We start from the raw sequence: 18,050 nt of genomic DNA, 5'->3' as shown, positions 1-18,050 counted from the left end.
CTGGCAGGGCTGGGGCTGCAGCAGTGGCTGGGTTTGGGACTGGGATGGGTCCCCTGTATGTGGCCCAGGCCAGCAGTGCTCGCTGTGCCCTGCAGCATGGCAGCACAGGGCAGCCTCTGCCTGTCCCTCTCTGCCCTGTCCCTGTTGGGGCAGGGGCAGCAGCTCAGCACTGCTGTGGGCTGGCTTTACCCTGTCTCCAGGTCTCAGAGGAGCCCTGTGAACTGAGCCAGGCTCCAGGGATGTGCTGTGACCACGGTGTTTTTTTGCAGGGGTGAGGGCCCTGGTGAGCATCCTGCAGAGCTGGTACTCCCTGTTCACTCCCACGGAAGCCACCAGCATCGTGGCGGCCACAGTGATGTCCCACAACACCATCCTGCGCCTGAGCCTGGACTACCCACAGCGGGAAGAGCTGGCCAGCTGCGCCCGCACCCTGGCCCTGCAGTGTGCCATGAAGGACCCCCAGAACTGCGCCCTGTCTGCCCTGACCCTCTGCGAGAAGGACCACATTGCCTTCGAGACTGCCTACCAGATCGTCATCGACGCCGCCTCCACCGGCATGACCTACACCCAGCTCTTCACCATTGCCCGCTACATGGAGCACCGGGGCTACCCGCTCCGGGCCTTCAAACTGGCCTCGTTGGCCATGACGCATCTCAACCTGGCCTACAACCAGGACACGCACCCGGCCATCAACGACGTGCTCTGGGCCTGCGCCTTGAGCCACTCTCTGGGCAAAAACGAGCTGGCGGCCATCATCCCGCTGGTGGTGAAGAGCGTGCACTGTGCCACGGTGCTCTCGGACATCCTTCGCCGCTGCACCATGACGGCCCCAGGGCTGGCCGGCATCCCTGGCCGCAGGAACTCGGGGAAGCTGATGTCCACCGACAAAGCCCCCCTGCGACAGCTGCTGGACGCGACGATAAGCGCCTACATCAACACCACCCACTCCCGGCTCACCCACATCAGCCCGCGGCACTACGGGGAGTTCATCGAGTTCCTCAGCAAGGCCAGGGAGACCTTCCTCCTGGCGCAGGACGGGCACATACAGTTCGCCCAGTTCATTGACAATCTCAAACAAATCTACAAAGGCAAGAAAAAACTGATGCTGCTGGTGCGGGAACGGTTTGGGTGAGCCCCGGCTCCTGCCGTGCTCACTGGCAGGGTCCGCCCGCAGCATGGGGACTCGGGAGAGAAGAAGGAAGGAAAGTGGAGATCACCTTCCCCCCATCGGCAGAGGCTGCTCTGTTCTGGTCTTCTGTTTCTTTTTTTTTTGTTTTCTTTCTTTTTTTTTTTTTTTTTAAATGTTATTCTTTCTTGGATTTAACCATTTCACACACTGAGAGGATCCAGAGATTCCTTGGGCACAAACCAAAAGGCAACCACAGGGAAAAAGGATGGTTCACTCAGCCCCCTGCCCTCCCTTGCCAATACCAAAAGCTAACCTGGAAATCTAATACCTCTTTCCTGAAGGACGCGGTCGCTGGAGGGATACGAAGGTTGCAAAGTGTAAAAAATCTTTAAAATTACGTGGGGAATTTAACAAAAAAAAAAAAAAAAAGAACAAAAAAAAAAGAAAGAAAAAAAAAGCGAGCAAAGAAACCTGTGACACTAGAACCTCATGCGTCACCAAAAGCGATGGCTTTGCAGAGCGCTTCTCCCACCCGCCCGAGACATGCAAACTCCTCTATTTGTGAAGATACTTCAATAAAAACAAGTAAAAGTAACTGTTCTCAGGGATTGCTTACTAAAAGTAACACAAAAAAAAAAAAAAAGCATTTATGATACTGTAAATACTATAGTATATGTGTCAATTATTAAATTGTAAAGTTATAATTATTTATAATTCTGTCTTTTATTTGGGGGATACTTGAAATTGTTGTGGGCTGGGGCGATTATTTTTATTATTGCTATTATTATTATTATTGTTATTATTATTATAACTATTATTTAAAAAAACTACACAAAACCACAGACAAAAAGAGGAGGAGGCACGCGAACGATTCTCAGGTTCCCATGGCATTGTCAGCAGCAAGAAGGGTGTGGGGGGAGGCGAACATCTGCTCGACTCACAGCCCTGGGACAGGCGGACGGACGGATGGAAGGAGGAGCAGCAGCCCAGCGCTGGAGGACAGCGAAGGAAGGGACTCGGGGCGATGCTCGCTCGGACACACGTGGAGCTGGCGCTGGAGGACGTGAGCCCATCGCCTCGCACGCAGCGGTCTCCTGGCGGGTGCAGGGTGTGAGGTGCCTGGGTGGGCACCAGGGCCGCCTGGCTCCTGGGGAGGGAGGAGGCAGGTGCAGCCACGTCACCTCCCTGCACCGTTCTGCTTTCCAGCTCCGTGGTGCAGCCAACGCTCGGCCCTTCCCGGCTTACCCCGCACCAAGGGCAGACTCCAGCCCTGGGCCGGTGGCTCTTCGGTTTTGGTTCATTTCTTTGCCAGCGGGTTGGGAGGGCTGGGGGACCGGGGCCGGTCTGGATGGTGACTTGTAGTTAGAGAACGTGGGCTAGTTATCTGCTGTCTGGTTTGACTTTTAATTTTTTGGCAAGTGACTTGTGTCCGCACTCCGGCCAGGAAACCAATTGTACTCGGTCTCTGTCGCCACCGAAATAGCGGTCTTCAACCAGTCTGTTTCTCTCTTTTTTCCTTCCCTTTTTTTTTTTTTTTGCGTGCGTGCGTGTATGTGTGTGTGCGACCTCTTCATCTGATGTTTAATAATAAAAGGGATGAACGTTACCCCCTGTCTCTCTCCTGCCTTTCTCTGAAGTCAGGGGGTCACCACTCTTGCTGGGCAGAGCCCCGGGGAGGAGGCAGTGTCGCCGCTCCCTGTGGTACCCAGCTCCTGTGGGGGGACGGAGCAGGGGCAAGGCGTCCTGGCTGCAGTTCCCTGACGTGCACGGTGTTAGCAGGTCCCTGCCCATGCTGAAGGTGCTACCCTGTCCGTGCCAGCTACAGCAGTGTTGACACCCACGTCTCGATCCATCCTGTAGCCAGCCTGGACCGCAGTGAGTGTGCTGCAGTGTGGGATGGGGTGGCAGAGAGTCATAACTCCGGGTTCCTGGGTTGCTTTCTGCAGGGTTTGCTGAGCCTCAGGCAAGCTTGCCTCTGAGAATCAGAGGGAGATGAGGAAGTGTGCATGAGGGAGAACTCCAGGACTGGTGGGATGGTCGCAAAGAGACTCGGAGCTGGAGGAGGGTGATGGTGGTATGAGGGCCATGGTGCCTCTGCTGCCATCCCAATCAGTGTGGCAGGGTGGTAGTGGTGCTGGTTGTCCCCCAGGTGAGTACTTCTGTGTCTCCCACCCCCTCGGGGCTGCCCTGGGTTGATGTCATGTTGCCTATTGCCACCTGAGCAGGACTTTGGCACTGCCCATGCTGTGAACCCCCAGCTCCCAGGCTGTGACCCTGCCAGCCTCAGGCAGCCCACCTCCCCTAGCAGAGCTGAGTGCATCCATAGAGCCAGGAGATGCCTGTTGTGCTCTGGGCTCACATCCTCTCCTGCAAGCAGACACTGTGCAGCCTGGCAAGGAGAGGCAGCTCCCCCACTGTGCTGGCACCCCTGTTTCCCCATTCTGACCAACAGGATGGGGCTCAGGGGCTCCTCCTGTCCCCACGTGCCCCTCTAGCTGCCTGCCAGAACGGCTCATGTCCTTCAGGGCCATCCAGTTCCCTGTCCCCCCAGCCAGAGCCACACGGCTGCTGCGGAAAAGGTGCTGGTTTAATGCTGCAGCCCAGCCTGGAGCAAGCCCTGTGACAACACACTACTTGGGGTGACTGTGCCCAAACCAGAGTTCTATCCCCAAGGCCCCAGGCTCAGCTGTGCTTGTTGATGTGACGGGAATGAGCGTGCACAGCCTCCACAAAGGCACCCACGTGTTCAGGGTTCATGTCAGGGTAGAGGCCGTGGCCCAGGTTGGCGATGTAGCGTTGGGTCCCAAAAGCCTCCAGCATCTTCTTCACCAGCTCGCCAATCTTCTCCTGTAGGCACGGTGGGAAATGATATGTCAGTCCCATCCATCCCAGGGTATTTCCCACCTTCCAGTTCCCAGCCAGCCTAAGGGACTTCTGGGACACAAGCCAGAACTGCAGGTGGGGAAATTGAGCCAGGAGGATTGAGCCTTTAACACAGGCTGGAACTAGCCCCGGTTGCTGAAAATGGCCAATGGCTCACCTTGGGTGCGTAGAGAGCACAAGGATCCAGGTTCCCTTGCAGGGTGACATCTTTCCCTGTCTGTGCACTGCAGCAGGGAGGAAGCTTGTGAGTTGTTGCATGTGGTGCAGAGGCTGAGGGCAGCCAGGTGCCTGCAGCCCCCATCGCAAGACACCCAGGACCCCTCAGTGCAGCCCTTGGTTGCTGTAGCATGGTGGCCCAACTACCCCCACCTCTGAAGCAGCCATGTCCGGGCCTGGGATGGCTTAGGGCAGAAGAGCACCTGAATGTTCTGTCAGACTCTTACCGAGCTTCCTGGGGCCGGATGGTCCAGTCGAGACCGACCACCTCGTACCCAGCATGGGCCAGGTCACGCAGCGCGTAGTGCGCGTCCTTCGCAAAGATGATCTGGGGAGGGAGGAGATGGGCAGTACCTCTGCTATGGGTCAGGCCCCTCTCCACGGGCCAAACTGGGGCAAGCAGGTACCAGGGGATGCACCCCTCTCCAGCAGCCCACAGGTGCCAGGGTCAATCCAGGCAGCCCCGACTCACCATGGGCACCAGGGGCAGCGCCTCCTCCTTCAGCTTGCTCTTGACAGCCTGGGCGATGTCTCGGATGTACGGCAGGGCAAAGTCCTGAAATTGCTCTGGGCCCAGGTGCCCTGCATGGGACTCAAACAGCTGGAGCGCCTGCCAGGGACATGGAGTCACTTAGGTCAGAAAAGACCTTTAAAATCATCCAAGTCCAATAGTTAACCCAGCACTGCCAAACCCACCACATATCCCCAGGTGCCACAACTACATCTTTCAAATACCTCCAGGGATGGCAACTCAACTACGTTCCCATTGGGCTGGGAGAGCAACACCACAGTCCCTCCTCCTCCTATCAGAAGCTAAACCCTCTCTGCTCCCTGTCCCCAGTCCCTGCCTTCCTGCCTGGCCCTGCCCCCATGCCCCAGGACACACCTGCGCTCCAGCAGCCACCTGCCCCACCAGGTAGTCAGTGATGACATCGGCCAGCAGCCGCAGCAGCTGGTGGCTCGCCTCGGGGTGCCGGTAGAGCCAGCTCTTGGCCTTGGCCATTGTAGAGGAGCCGCCACCTTCAATCATGTAGGACATGAGTGTCCACTGCGGGCAGGAGAGAAGTGAGGAGGGAGATGAAAGAAGACATGAGGCACCAGTCGCAGTGCTGAAGGTAGGACCTGTGAGCACCCTAGAGCCTGAGGCACAGCTGCTCCTGCATTGAATGTCCCCCACTTACACGGCCCTGTAGCACCCACATCCAGAGATGTCATGGCTGGTGTTACCCCAGCAGGACAAAGGAGCCCAGCAAGGAAACCCACACGGAGGAGCCACATCACTTACCGGTGCCCCTGAGAAGCCGATGAGGGGCACCCTGCCCTCCAGGCTGTGTCGTGTCAGCGTGATGGCCTGGAAGACATAACCTAGCTCTGCGGTCACGTCCACCTTCTGTCGCAGTTTCAGCAGATCCTCCACCTCTTTCAGGGGCTCTGTGAAAGTGGGTCCCTTGCCGGGGACCATGACAACCTCCATGCCCAGCGCCTGGGGACAGGGGAGAATGGAAGAAGCAGGAATGAGACATCCCTGAACTCTGCCCTGTTCCCAGCAGCTGCTTCCTATGGCTCTCACCTGGGGCACCACCAAGATGTCAGAGAAGATGATGGCAGCATCCAAGGGGAATCGTCTGAGTGGCTGCAGAGGAGAAGTGGCAGTGTCAGTGAGGGGCTGGGACCGCTCCCCATGGAAGACCCGGACAAGCACATGAGGCAGTGGCGTCTCCAAGCGCTGAACAATTTACTGGCACCACCTGGGGAAGCCAGACACAGGGCTTCTCCCAGTCCACATCTGGTCAGGGAGAGGGAGACACACTGACCTCGTTGAGGAATGCTCACCTGCAGCGTCAGCTCACAGCACAATTTGGGGCTCCGGCAAGTGGCAAAGAAATCCTGCGCTGCTCGGGTCTCCCGAAACTCTGCAAGGGACCAGCACAAAGGTTACCGGGTGCATGCTGAGGGCCCCTCGCTGCCCCCAACATGCCTCCACCGGCTCACCTGGCAGGTACCGCCCCGCCTGCCGCATGCACCACACCGGGGTGTGCTCCGTCTCCTCCCCGCGCGCCGCGCGAAGGAACGTGTCATTCTTCAGCTTGGGGAAGCCCTTGGGACTACGGGAGAAAGAGCAGGTACAGGCTGTCACCCACGAGGGCTTTGGGGCAGGCGATGCCATGGCCAGCGGCTCGTCCCCACTCCCCAGCCGGTGACCGCAGGAAAGGGCTTGGGCCCAGCTGTGACAAACGTGATAAATTGTCCCCACCACAGTCCAGGGCCTTTCCCTGCTGGGGGCTGCGGGGCCCTCCCCAGGGAGAGGCGATGCCCGGCGCAGGGCCCGTGAGATTAACTTATCGGGGCCACCAGTTGCTCCCGCCTGGAGAGGTTTGGGACGAGCGGGGCGCGGGGGCGGGCAGTCCTGCTACCGGCGGTCCCGGCCCCTATCTGTGCCGGGCCACGCGTCCCCAGCCTCCCCGCCGCGGTGTCACCACCGAGGGGCTGCTGGAGCCCGACAGGCCCCGGGGAGAGGAACCCCGAGAACCGCGGGGCCCATGGGGACAAAGTCCCCAAAACCTCCACCGTGGGACCAGCAACTTCGTTACCACAGCAGTGCTCCTGCTGATCCCTCCTAGCGCAGAACCAGTACTCGCAGAGCCTCCCCAGTGCAGAATCAACCCCTACAGCGCCTCACCAGTGACCTCAGTGCCGGACCCCGGTGCCAGCACCACAACCTCAGGGCCACCGCAGTGCCTCTCCAGTGGCCCCAGTACAGGACCCCGCCACCAAAGCACCATCCCCAGGGCCCCCACAGTGCCAGATCGCCATTCCCGGAGTCACGCGAGTGTCCCCAGTGCAGGACCCCAGCGCCAAAGCACCATCCCCAGGGCCAGAGACACACCAGCGTCCCCCGTGCAGACGCCGGTGCGTGTCCCCCGTCCCCCTCACACTAGGAGGAGACGCAGGCCTGCTCGGCCCCGGTTACTCACAGCAGCCGCTCGCCACCCTCCATCTCCTGCGCCGCTCCTCAGCCTCCCCGTTGCCTCCCGACGGGGCACGGTCCGCCCGGTCCCGCCCCCGGCCCGCCCCGCCGGCGCCGCCATCTTGCCGTAGTCCCGCCTCTCCGTCCGCCGCCATCTTGCCCCGCCCCCCTCCGTACACCGCCCCGCCGTGCGCCGCCATCTTGCCCTGCCTCTCACTCCTCCGTACGTGGCACGGGCGCCGCCATCTTGCCTGTCGGCGGGCGGGGTTCGCCGTAAACCGGAGAGGGGCTCGGCCGGTGCCCGGTGCGCGATGCGGGCGGGCGGGGAGGCGCCGCACCAGGTGCTGGGCCGGCTGCGGTTCCTGCTGCAGTGCAGCGAGTGTTTCCGCTGCGCCCGGGCGCTGCCCGCCGCGCTCTGCTACGTGCCCAAGGAGGTGCAGTACAAGATCTGCAAAGACCCCGCGGCCGCCGCCGCCGCCGCCGCCCGCAGCCTCCTGAGCGTGTGGGACAGCCCGGGGCCGGCGCGGGGCGGGAAGCGGGCGGCGCGGGCCACCATCGAGGTGCGGAAGGGCGGCTGCCTCCGCGCCACCGGCGAGGAGTACTGCAACGGCGCCGGGCTCTGGGTCAAGCTCAGCAAGGTAACGCGGGGGCGGCGGCCCGCGGAGGGCCCGGCCCGGCCCCGCCTGAGCGCCCGCTGTCCCCGCAGGAGCAGCTGGAGGAGTACCGGAGCGGCTGCGATCTAGAGGAGGGCTGGGTGCTAGTGTGCAAACACGCCGACGGCGGGGACCGGCTGGTGCCCGTGGAGTCCACGGAGCGGATCCAGCGGCAGCAGCAGCTCTTCGGGGTTGACTACAAACCCGTCATCAGGTGCGGGGCCGCCGCGATGCCCCGCTGCGTCCCCGGGAGCGGGGAGGTGCTCACCCGGGACCAGCTGTCTGGGAGCTCGGGGGGCTGCCCCTCGGCCCTTCCTGCTCTGGACTGGGGAACCCCAGCCCGTTTGGACATGTTCCATAGAAATGAGGCAAGAGGGATGCCGGATGTGGAGTGAACTGGGTTTGGCTTGGGCAGTGTCCTTGTCACTTGCCCAGCGGGGTGTGGAAGGAGTAGACATGGATGGAAAGGAAAGGGTGACAGTTGAGGCTGGAGGTGATGGAGTATGGTGGGGCTTTAAACCCAAATCTTCCCCATCAAGCTACTCCTTGTTCCTCTTGGGACTTTCTCACTCCTTCCACTTCTCTGTGTTGTTTCAGATGGGAGCAGGTGGTGGATCTGACATACTCCCTGCGCCTCGGAGCAAAGCCCAGGCCCATGGAGCAGGATGAGGCTGCAGTAGAGAAGCTTCGGTATGAACTGTTTTTTGACTTCTGCTTGTTGGGGACAAGCTGCTGTCTCTCCCTGGCTGCTCAGACAGCTGTCTCCTGCAGATGGGGGTGAAAGGGAGGGAGACAGGCAGCGGGGAACAGCTCTGTTCATCACAGTCTTGTCCTAGATAAGCCTGCAAAAGGCAGGAAACAGGGCAATACAAGGCAAGCAGGATGCAGACCTCTCTTTTTTGACCCATAAGTCTGGCTTCCTCTGGTGCTCCAGACCCAGTAATCCCTTTTCCCTGGTAGGTTTGTGCCCCCAACGTGGACTTATGAATGTGATGAAGACCTAGTGCATTTCCTGTATGACCACATTGGGAAGGAAGATGAGAACTTGGGCAGCGTTAAGCAGTACGTGGACAGCATCGATGTCTCGTCCTACACGGTGGGTTAAAGGGACAAGGCTGCGTTGGCCCAGCTGTGCCATGGGGCTGTGGAGCACAGAGCTTGCTGTGCTGCTCTGGACTGAACTGGGCTATGTTTGAGAATGTGGCAGAGAAGCCTGGAGAGCATCGTGCAGCGTGTTGTGTAATGTGCCCCTGGAGGGACAGTGGTTTGAGAAGCCAATGCTAATATTAGTTGCTAAGCTGATTTTAGGGAGGGGTTGTTATTTTGTGCTCTGTGTGTGACCTCAGAGCACCTTGGAGGGCCAGTCCCAGTGTCCTGTGCGCTCTGTACCCCCCTTGTCTACCCACAGCCAGGCAAAGGGAACGGGCCAGTGTGATGCCCCCTGGCACTAAGATTCATGACAAAAGTAACTGCTAAAGGGAAGTTAATCCCACGCCCATCTGATCTTCCTTTCATTCACTGCCCTCTTCCAGGAGGACTTCAATGTGTCATGCCTGACCGACAGCCGTGCTGACACGTACTGGGAGAGTGATGGGTCCCAGGGCCAGCACTGGGTGCGGCTCAACATGAAGAAAGGCACCATTGTCAAGTGAGTCATCTCTGCTCTGCACACTGGCTTTTGACTGGGACAAGTTCTGTGACTCCCTCTCTCTGCCTGAGTCTGTCATGGCCCAAATATGCCCTGCACTCCCAGCCCCTCAGCCTTTACTCTGCCTCTGGGTTTGAAGGCGTCTTGGCATTGTCACAGCTATCTGGGGATCAGAGCACCAGCTGCATGTGCTTGGTAACAGTGTGACCAGGCAATGAAGGGGAGCAGCGACAGGTGTTCAGATGCAGTTGCCTTCTCATGTCCTGCTTCCCTTTGCAGGAAGCTGCTGCTGACAGTGGATTCCAACGATGAGAACTTCACACCCCAGCGGGTCGCTGTGTACGGGGGCGAGGGGGACAATCTGAAGAAACTGAACGACGTCTGCATTGAGGAGTGAGTGGATGGAGGTACACAGGTTAGCGTGGCCCTTGCAGGGGCTGGAGGTGCTGAACACTCCAACCCTAAGCAGTCATATGGCCCCAGCCAGGCTCTCTGAGCTGTGGGTTCACTCTGCCTACAATAGCAGACAGCGCAGCCATCAGTGCTCCCGATCTGATTGTGGGACTCATCAGAATCATGTCACCTGGACCTGTGTCACCAACAGGTTCAGGCATTCAACTGTATTGCAGGCAACTGGGTCTGGGTGCCTGCCACAGGCTCCCATTTCAAAAGATGGAAACCCTCTTCCCTTACAAGCATCCAAGTGGATTTTGGCAGGATGGGTGAGAGAACAGCCTTTCAGCCTTCATCTGTGCTGTGTTTGCAGCAGCTACATTGGGGATGTGTGCATCCTTGAGGACATGACAACACACCTGCCTGTCATCGAGATCCGGATTGTGGAGTGCCGAGGTAGGGCTGGCTGCAGTGGCCACATCCATAATGCACCTGTATGATACTGTATGTTAAGAGTTTGTTCTGTGACTTGTACTTCTTGTCCCTGCGGGCTTTTTCTGATGAGATGCAAAAGAACCGGGGGGAAACTCCAGGGAGATCTGATGTTTTGGAAGTTCTCGGCTTTTATCCTATCTTTCTCTGCCTTCAATTATTTAATTTTTTTTCTCCTGTAAATGCCCCACTTCTTTACAGAGATATTTCAGGCTTTCAGTGCCCAGCCCCAGAGCTGGTGGAACTGGTCACATTCATAATGCTTTTGCCTGTAGACCTTCCATGCTGGAAGGTTTATTTCCTCTTGGTCCTATCATCCATGGTCTTCCTTGGCAGATGATGGGATTGACGTTCGTATCCGAGGCATCAAAATCAAATCCTCCCGACAGAGGGACTTGGGGCTCAGTGCTGACATGTTCCAGCTGCCCAATTTGGTGCGCTACCCTCGCCTGGAAGGGACTGACCCTGACCTGCTGTACCGCCGGGCCGTGCTTATTCAAAGGTACTGTGTGGAGGGGAGCAGACAGGTGGGGTGGCATTGCCTGCAGGGGTTGCTGCCATCTCCAGCATGCATAGGGCTGGATGCTGTAAAGTTGTGTGACTCCCTTTGAGACAGACATTCTGGACACTGGAGAAAATAGCAGAATCATTTGGGAGCAAAGTGGGCTCTCTGGGGTAGCTCCCCTAAGCTTTCAGAGGAGTTTTGCAGCTCAAGTGCAGTGTCTTGTGTGTTGCAAGCACAGCATAGCTGTGCAGTGTGGGGGCATGTATATGCAGAGTCCCTTGTAAGGGAGTGCAAGATTCACTGCAGTGCCCAGGGAGTGGGAATTTAGTACCAAAGGCTGTGTGATGTGAAAAACTACACTGGGTTTGTTTTGGATGAGTTATTATTTTTCTGCTTGTGTCCAGGGGGTGCTTTGTCTGAAATAGACTTGTGCAGATCCCTGTTCCTCCTGCATTGCAATACCTTTTTTGGGATTTAGGTTCATCAAGCTCCTGGACAGTGTCCTACATCACTTGGTGCCAGCCTGGGACCACACTGTTGGCACGTTCAGCAAACTCAAGGTGAGCAGTTCCCTTGATGTCTTGTTGGGGCCTCACTCTGGCAGGGTGACGGTGCTTGGGCTGTGTCAAGGGAGGCAGCCAGTGCTTGTTGCCTTTAAAGCAGCTCAAGAGAAATACCCGGCTGAGCTCAGTTCATTAATGCTGTGAAAAGTGATACTGTTTAGAGGTCAGTTTCCTGCTAAACCACGGATGTGGAAGCATGTAGCTGTGGGGTAACAAGAAGAATCAAACCAGAACATTTCACCCTCCAAAACACTTGGACCATGGCAGCACTGGGCACGTGAGCTGGATACACTTCCCTTACAAGATCTAAGCCCAGGACACTCCGTTCCTGCACTTACTGCCAGCAACTTTGAGCTGGCTGTGTCCAAACTGCAAGGCTTTTACCAGTAACTCATTTCTGGCTTTAATAAGCTTTTGCTTTCCATCTTTCTCATAATGCTGAGTTCATCCCTCCAGTTGTCTGTTTTCCTTACATCCTCTCCAAGAATACATATGCTGGACATAACTGGGATAGCTCCATTCTGTGTGTTTCCAGGCCAGCTCAACATAGGACCCAAAGCATTTGAGGATTCTTGTTTGCTTAGAGGAGCTGGCTTTGATTACAAATGGGAGAAAAAGTAAGATCAATTTTCTGGTGGGAGTGAGGGTAAAGGAGAGTCTAAGCAGTACTGGAGCGTGAGCATCAGATGACAGCTGATGGATTGAGGACTGGGCTTGATGTCTCCCTCAAGCCAGAATGCAGAATGTATTAGAGGCAGAGGGGGAGCAGATATTGCCAAGGAGAGTCTGTCTGTCTGGGAAGGCAGTGGACCTGGGAAAGGGAGAGACCTGGAGGTGTGGTGTCTACAGTAGGAAGTAGGTGACATGTTTTGTACGTACCTGTTGGCAGCACATCAAGCAGTTCCTGCTGCTGTCCAAGAAGCGCACGGCCCTCATTACCCAGTGCCTGAAGGACTCGGAGACCAGCAAGCCCAATTTCATGCCGCGGCTCTACATTAACCGACGCCTGGCTATGGAGCACCGAGACAACCCTGCCCTGGACCCCAGCTGCAAGAACGCTGTCTTCACCCAGGTACTGTCCCTCCTGGAAGGGTCCCTGCTGCTCTGGGGAGAGTGGGGCATCCCAGAATGAGAATGATCCACAGAAAGGTGGGTGGAAGGGACAACTTGGAGCTGGAGTTACCTAGAGCCCTCAAAGCCTCTTCATGTGACTGTTAGGCTCTCTAATTACATGTGCTGATGATCCCATATCCAGGAATAACATGTAGGAGGTATTTGGGATCTCTGAGTTGAAATCTGTACTCTGTCCTGGATGCTCTCTGTGGCATGTTGTTAATGCGGAGTGTAACAACCTTGTTACACTAAAAGGGCAGCAAAGAATTCTTGTGTGACAACAGTCATGCGGTTGCATACAGTCCCGTGTCATGGTTTTACAGCAGTGCTGATCTTCCTGTACTCATTTTCTGCCCACCTCCAAAGGATTTAGTGCTCTGTGTGTGCACAAACAGCTCAGACTGCTGTGAAATTTAATGTGTTCAGTGCACCTCTGAGGCTCAGAGGTGGGACACTGTAATTTGTGCTCCCTTTCCAAAAATGAAGGGTTTCTAGACCATTTAGAGATCAGCTTCAGTCAGTATTTAATTGTTTGGGGCAAACCAGATTTCTTCCAATTTCCTGCCTTCACCTGGTACCAGTTTCCCTGGAGAAGGGATACCAGCCTTGATCTTCTCTGCTTGTTGCAGGTATATGAAGGCCTGAAACCCTCAGACAAGTTTGAAAAGCCTCTAGATTATAGGTAAGTGGTGTCTGGATGAGAGGGGGCATCATGCAGTGCTGGGAGCTATGTCCTCTGTCACAGCAGAGCATTTGGGAAGCCTTTGTGTGTCCTGTGCTCTGGAGAGGTTTTGCTAGGACAGGAGCCAGTTCAGCCATGGGATGAGGGCCTGTTGCCCAAGGTGTCACCTCCCTACTGAGGATGCAGCTGTCTCTGGAGATTGAGATCTTGTCCTGTCCTAAGCCCAGGCTGCTCCACTGTACTCCCCTGGTGTTTCTGCTGTGCCTGCTGCTTTCCCAGCACCTCCTTGGCTTTGAGCAGCACCTCAGGCAATGCCTGGCTTTCTGCAGGTGGCCGTTGCGTTACGACCAGTGGTGGGAGTGCAAGTTCATCGCAGAGGGCATCATCGACCAAGGTAGGGACTGCGCGGGGCTCCTCTGGAGCAGTTGGGGTTGATGAGCTGACTGTTCCTGTAGGGGCTCTTGTTTGCTCCCAGTGTTACTGCCCATGGTGGAGAGAGGGAAGGCAGGTTGCCTTGTCCTGCTGCTCCCAGCCATTTCCTAGATGCTGCTTGCTGGGATGGGGATCAGACCTCCATTAGTCACTAACAACAGCTTTATCAGTGCCAGTGCTCCTTCTGGCTGTCCTCCCCGGGCCAGGCAGGGATGTTATTTCTCCTGTCTTATTTCCTCTGGTGCCATAAGGCTCTGACAGGAGCCTTCTGCTAAACCCAGGACCAGGTTGGACCAGGATTCCTCATCTTTCCTCCATAACTGAGGGTCAGCACATGAGGAGTTCACATCTCTGAAAACGTCCTTCTCTTGGGGTTGCAGGTGGCGGTTTTCGGGACAGCCTGGCAGACATGTCGGAGGAGCTGTGCCCCAGCTCAGCAGAGACCCCTGTGCCTTTGCCCTTCTTTGTGCGCACATCCAACCAGGTGCAATGGGTCGGGATATCTGGGACAGACCCTTCTGGGCCTGGTAATGCAGTGCTGTCCCTGTCCCCTTGCATGCCAGGGACATACCGGCTTTGGCTGGTCCGAAGCTTTTTGTTGTGAAGGGTTGGGTAAATTGTTTTGTGGCATCTCATTTTAGAATACGCTAACAAGTGCCTAGATACTGACTGGTCTGTCACTGGGAATATTGTCAAGGAGGATGGGGGGTTAGCCCACTTCTGCTGTGAGAAGTGCCCAAAGGCATGGCAGGAATGGTCTGTGGGGTTTCATGCTGTGCTGAGATCATGACTTGGAGTTTTGCCTCCCATTCCTGTAGGGTAACGGCACTGGAGAAGCCAGGGACATGTATGTCCCCAACCCATCCTGTAAAGACTTCCCAAAGTATGAGTGGATTGGGCAGATCATGGGAGCAGCTCTGAGGGGCAAGGAGTTTCTGGTAAGCTTTCAACACCATCCCTGTGAGATCTGCTGCAAAGGGAGTTGTTAGCCCCCTCCTGCAGCCTGTCTGACAGGAGTATGCGAAGGCTCTGTGTCAAACACTGGGACTAAAGGTGTTTGGCAGGGTTTGAGGCTGAGGGATTTGGAGAACTCAGAGGCTGAGTCTTGGGGGATGCTGCTGAGAGCCTGGGAGACAGTGCCTGGTCTCTGCTTAGCTATGATGAACTCTGCATGTGGACAGGGGGAGCAGGGAAGGTGCTTTGTGTCTGTGTTGTTGAGCCCTATGTCCTTCTTTGGGGATGTCTCGTTTTCACACAGACTCAGCAAAATTTCTGTTCTCCTTCAGGTCCTGGCTCTTCCTGGCTTCGTATGGAAACAGTTAACAGGGGAGGAGGTCAGCTGGAGCAAAGACTTCCCTGCTGTGGACTCTATGTTGGTGAGAGGCACAGCCTCCCAGTTCTTATCCTGTTCCTTGTGGCACTCAGCAGTGTGGTGATTTGTGTCCCTGTCCTCATGTACTTGCTTCCTCCTGTGATCTGTCAAAGAAACACACGCAACAGAGGACAGCTCTTAGCTATAGGGTGCATCTAATGCTAATATAGAGATGCAGCCATACTGACTGCTGCTTTAAGCATGCAGTGGCCCAGGGTCTGCTAAATAGCTCTACAGCAGCATATCCCATGCTGTGTCACTGTCACTTGTCTGGGAAGGGAGGAGACGGGGACCTGGGCACATCACTGCTCACTGGGCGTCTCTCTAACAAGCACTTATTTGGGGCCTGGGCAGGTGAAGCTCCTGGACATGATGGAAGTCATGGACAAAGACACCTTTGAGTTCAAATTTGGGAGTGAGCTGACCTACACAACAGTGCTGAGCGACCAGTGTGTGGTGGAGCTGATCCCCAACGGCAGCAACACCGTGGTGCGCTACGAGGACCGCAAGGAGTTCATCCGCCTGGTGCAGAAGGCTCGGCTGGAGGAGAGCAAGGAGCAGGTAATGCTGTCCCATAGTGTTGGTGGTCATCAGTTCCCAGAGACACCCCACCAGTCTGCTTCTGGTAAAATGCATCGTGGTTGGTGTCCCTGTGCTCACTAGTGCAATGGTAGCCAACCCTTCTGGTGAGGTCCTGGAGCTGATGGAGTTGTTCAGAAGCAGAGTGGCTTGTAGCAGCATGGGTGATATGGGTTTTTATTCCCAGCTCTGACACAGGCTTCCTTAATGAACTGGGATGCATCCCTCTGGGGTTCTGTCCCCTTCTTCAGGTTCCTTGGAGTGTTTGCTGAGCAGTCATGTGGCTTGCATCCAGTAGAGTCCCTAGACTCAGCCATGAGTCAGGGAAATGGGCAAGACATGCTGCTTACCTGCCCTGTCTCTTTTTCAGATCATGGCCATGCAGGCTGGGCTGCTGAAGGTGGTGCCCCAAGCTGTTCTTGACCTCCTTACATGGCAGGAACTGGAAAAAAAGGTCTGTGGAGACCCTGAAGTCACAGTTGATGCCCTGAAGAAGCTCAGTAAGTGAAGGGCTCTGCTGAAAATTCTTTTCCTGAAAACAAGACTGTCTTCTGTCTGTGCTGGGACAAGAAGTGTGGGAGGCTGGTGTTAGCCTTTATTACAGTGACAGTGTGGGCCTGTGTACTTCCTGGCTTTAGCTGGGTGCTGATGGGGGCAGAGGTGTCTCTTGACTCCATGCTGGGCCTCAGAGTAGAGTCTGGGACATCCCTATGCTGTCAGTATCTGAGCCCCTGTGTAGCTGATATGTCTGCATGTCTGCATGTGTCCCTTGCACCTTGGGTCTATGTGCTCCCACCCTGTGGGCACCCAGAGGTTTTTTCCTGTGCTAGCAAAGAAGGAGCTGGGATCTTTAATAAACTCCTTTTCTGTGTCCTTTCTGCCAGCCCGGTTTGAGGACTTTGAGCCACAGGACACCCGTGTTCAGTACTTCTGGGAAGCACTCAACAACTTCACCAACGGTGAGCGCTTTGCTCTGTCCCTGCATCTCATGCCATGACAGCTCCTGCATGCTGGCTGGGAACTGGGAAGGTGAAACCAACCCTCATTGCTGCCTGGGGAACAGCTGGGAGCCAAGGAGAACAAGCAGCTGGGCTGAAGGGACTGCTTGCTAGCACTGGGGATACCTGGAAGCAGCTGTACATCCCTCTAGGGTTTGCTGATACTTTTGCTTTTCCTTCACAGAGGATCGCAGCCGCTTCCTTAGATTTGTCACTGGCAGAAGCCGCCTTCCAGCACGGATCTACATCTATCCAGACAAGATGGGGTAAGTCCATTCTTCTGTAGGCTGCAAGGCTGACAGATTCCATGCCAAAGGGATGTGTGGTCTCATCTCCACTGCCTCACTGGCCTGCTGGTTCTAACCAGTTTGTCACCATCTCCCCAAGCTCTGAGACGACAGATGCTTTGCCGGAGTCATCCACCTGCTCCAGCACTCTCTTCTTGCCCAACTATCCCACGTAAGTTTTGGTGCTTCCCTGTGTCTGGGAGACTGTGTGTCTGGGTTCTCTTCTTAACCTTGGTGCTGACCCATAGGGCCACACTTACGTCTCCTGCCTGTCCCATATGGTTGTTGAGATTCTCTCTGTGAACAGCTGGTGAACATTTTGTCCTCTCAGCTGGCGAATGCATCAGTGGAAACTCCTCCTTATCTTTATTTTTTTTCCCCTTCTGCCATCCCTAGAGCCAAGGTGTGTGAAGAGAAGTTGCGCTATGCTGCCTATAACTGTGTGGCCATTGACACAGATGTGAGTCCGTGGGAAGAGTGATGTTGCAGCCTGACCAAGCAGCATGGACAGTCATTCAAGAAAACCGTGCAGTGGGAAGAGCTCCCTTGTTTTTCCAGGATGTGTATATATAATAAACATATAGGTGAAACCTGGCTCCCAGAGTGGATATGGAGGTTGGGTCTTCACCAGGGTGGGAGCTAGCTTGGAGTGTAAATATGATTGCAATAATGAAATCCTGGCCCAGCTCTCAGGCATCAGGAAGGTCTGGTAGGCTTTTGTAGTGAGTTTCTTCTCCACATGTCCCTGTTGTAGCTCTGTAAAGCTCGCCCCACCCAGGCTGCACTCTGCTGCAAACAGAAGTGGGACAGGGACTTGAAGCTGCACAGCACAGAGAACTCTGAGCTGCTGCTGAGACCGGGGGAGGCTCAGAGATGCTCAGTGTGTCTTGACGACATTCCCTTGCCTTGTTCCTGCCCTCGCCTTAGGCTAATGGAAATGAGATCATTCATCTAGGATTCAGAAGAAAAGGGGTGGGCTGGTGGCAGGTGCTGCAGGGGTGCCTTTGGCCACCAGGTGTCATGACAGACCTGCACAGCAGGACTGTGGGTGCTTTGGAATGGACTCCCATGCTGTTACATCGCACAAAATCCAAGTTCTGTGACCACCCGTGGTTCCTTGCACCCCTTGCACAGCAG

At 55.9% G+C, this 18,050-nt stretch overlaps 3 protein-coding genes across 7 annotated transcripts in view; 2 read left to right on the top strand and 1 right to left on the bottom strand.

The window, feature by feature from the left end:
- Positions 1 to 2,735, top strand: part of ZSWIM5 (zinc finger SWIM-type containing 5) — a 99,649-nt gene extending 96,914 nt beyond the window's left edge. For both annotated transcript variants that reach the window (XM_051807493.1, XM_051807503.1), the window contains exon 14: positions 270 to 2,735. In XM_051807493.1, coding sequence (XP_051663453.1) covers positions 270 to 1,132 — 863 coding nt within the window. In that variant the 3' untranslated portion in view covers positions 1,133 to 2,735. The remainder of the gene's footprint in view (positions 1 to 269) is intronic.
- UROD (uroporphyrinogen decarboxylase) lies at positions 2,631 to 7,411 on the bottom strand. 4 transcript variants are annotated; one of them, XM_051807566.1, is made up of 10 exons: positions 7,374 to 7,411; positions 6,221 to 6,333; positions 6,062 to 6,141; positions 5,799 to 5,861; positions 5,514 to 5,711; positions 5,115 to 5,276; positions 4,701 to 4,838; positions 4,456 to 4,556; positions 4,170 to 4,236; positions 2,631 to 3,976 (listed from the first exon to the last, which is right to left on the bottom strand). In XM_051807566.1, the coding sequence occupies exons 1-10, from the start codon at positions 7,394 to 7,396 to the stop codon at positions 3,812 to 3,814; spliced, it is 1,110 nt and encodes a 369-aa protein (XP_051663526.1). In that variant the 5' UTR covers positions 7,397 to 7,411; the 3' UTR covers positions 2,631 to 3,811. The 4 variants fall into 4 exon arrangements, with proteins under 4 accessions (XP_051663526.1, XP_051663516.1, XP_051663535.1 ...); XM_051807556.1 differs by lacking the exon at positions 7,374 to 7,411 and adding an exon at positions 7,204 to 7,344; XM_051807575.1 differs by lacking the exon at positions 7,374 to 7,411 and adding an exon at positions 6,909 to 7,102.
- A 14-nt stretch (positions 7,412 to 7,425) lies between these two features.
- Positions 7,426 to 17,503, top strand: LOC127479968 (E3 ubiquitin-protein ligase HECTD3-like). Its single transcript, XM_051807529.1, has 21 exons — positions 7,426 to 7,834; positions 7,903 to 8,063; positions 8,447 to 8,539; positions 8,810 to 8,945; positions 9,382 to 9,497; positions 9,777 to 9,890; positions 10,264 to 10,346; positions 10,719 to 10,884; positions 11,366 to 11,447; positions 12,340 to 12,522; positions 13,193 to 13,245; positions 13,575 to 13,639; positions 14,058 to 14,161; positions 14,496 to 14,615; positions 14,964 to 15,053; positions 15,404 to 15,610; positions 15,999 to 16,128; positions 16,513 to 16,587; positions 16,811 to 16,892; positions 17,014 to 17,085; positions 17,310 to 17,503. The coding sequence occupies exons 1-21, from the start codon at positions 7,508 to 7,510 to the stop codon at positions 17,392 to 17,394; spliced, it is 2,544 nt and encodes an 847-aa protein (XP_051663489.1). The 5' UTR covers positions 7,426 to 7,507; the 3' UTR covers positions 17,395 to 17,503.
- Positions 17,504 to 18,050: the final 547 nt, after the last annotated feature.

Source organism: Manacus candei, unplaced genomic scaffold (assembly GCF_025592945.1).
Source record: "Manacus candei isolate 608988 ecotype Guabito, Panama unplaced genomic scaffold, ASM2559294v1 h1tg000005l, whole genome shotgun sequence".
Taxonomy (NCBI): Eukaryota; Metazoa; Chordata; class Aves; order Passeriformes; family Pipridae; genus Manacus; species Manacus candei.
Note: the sequence above shows the minus strand (reverse complement) of the source record. Positions and strands in the feature narration are given on the sequence as shown.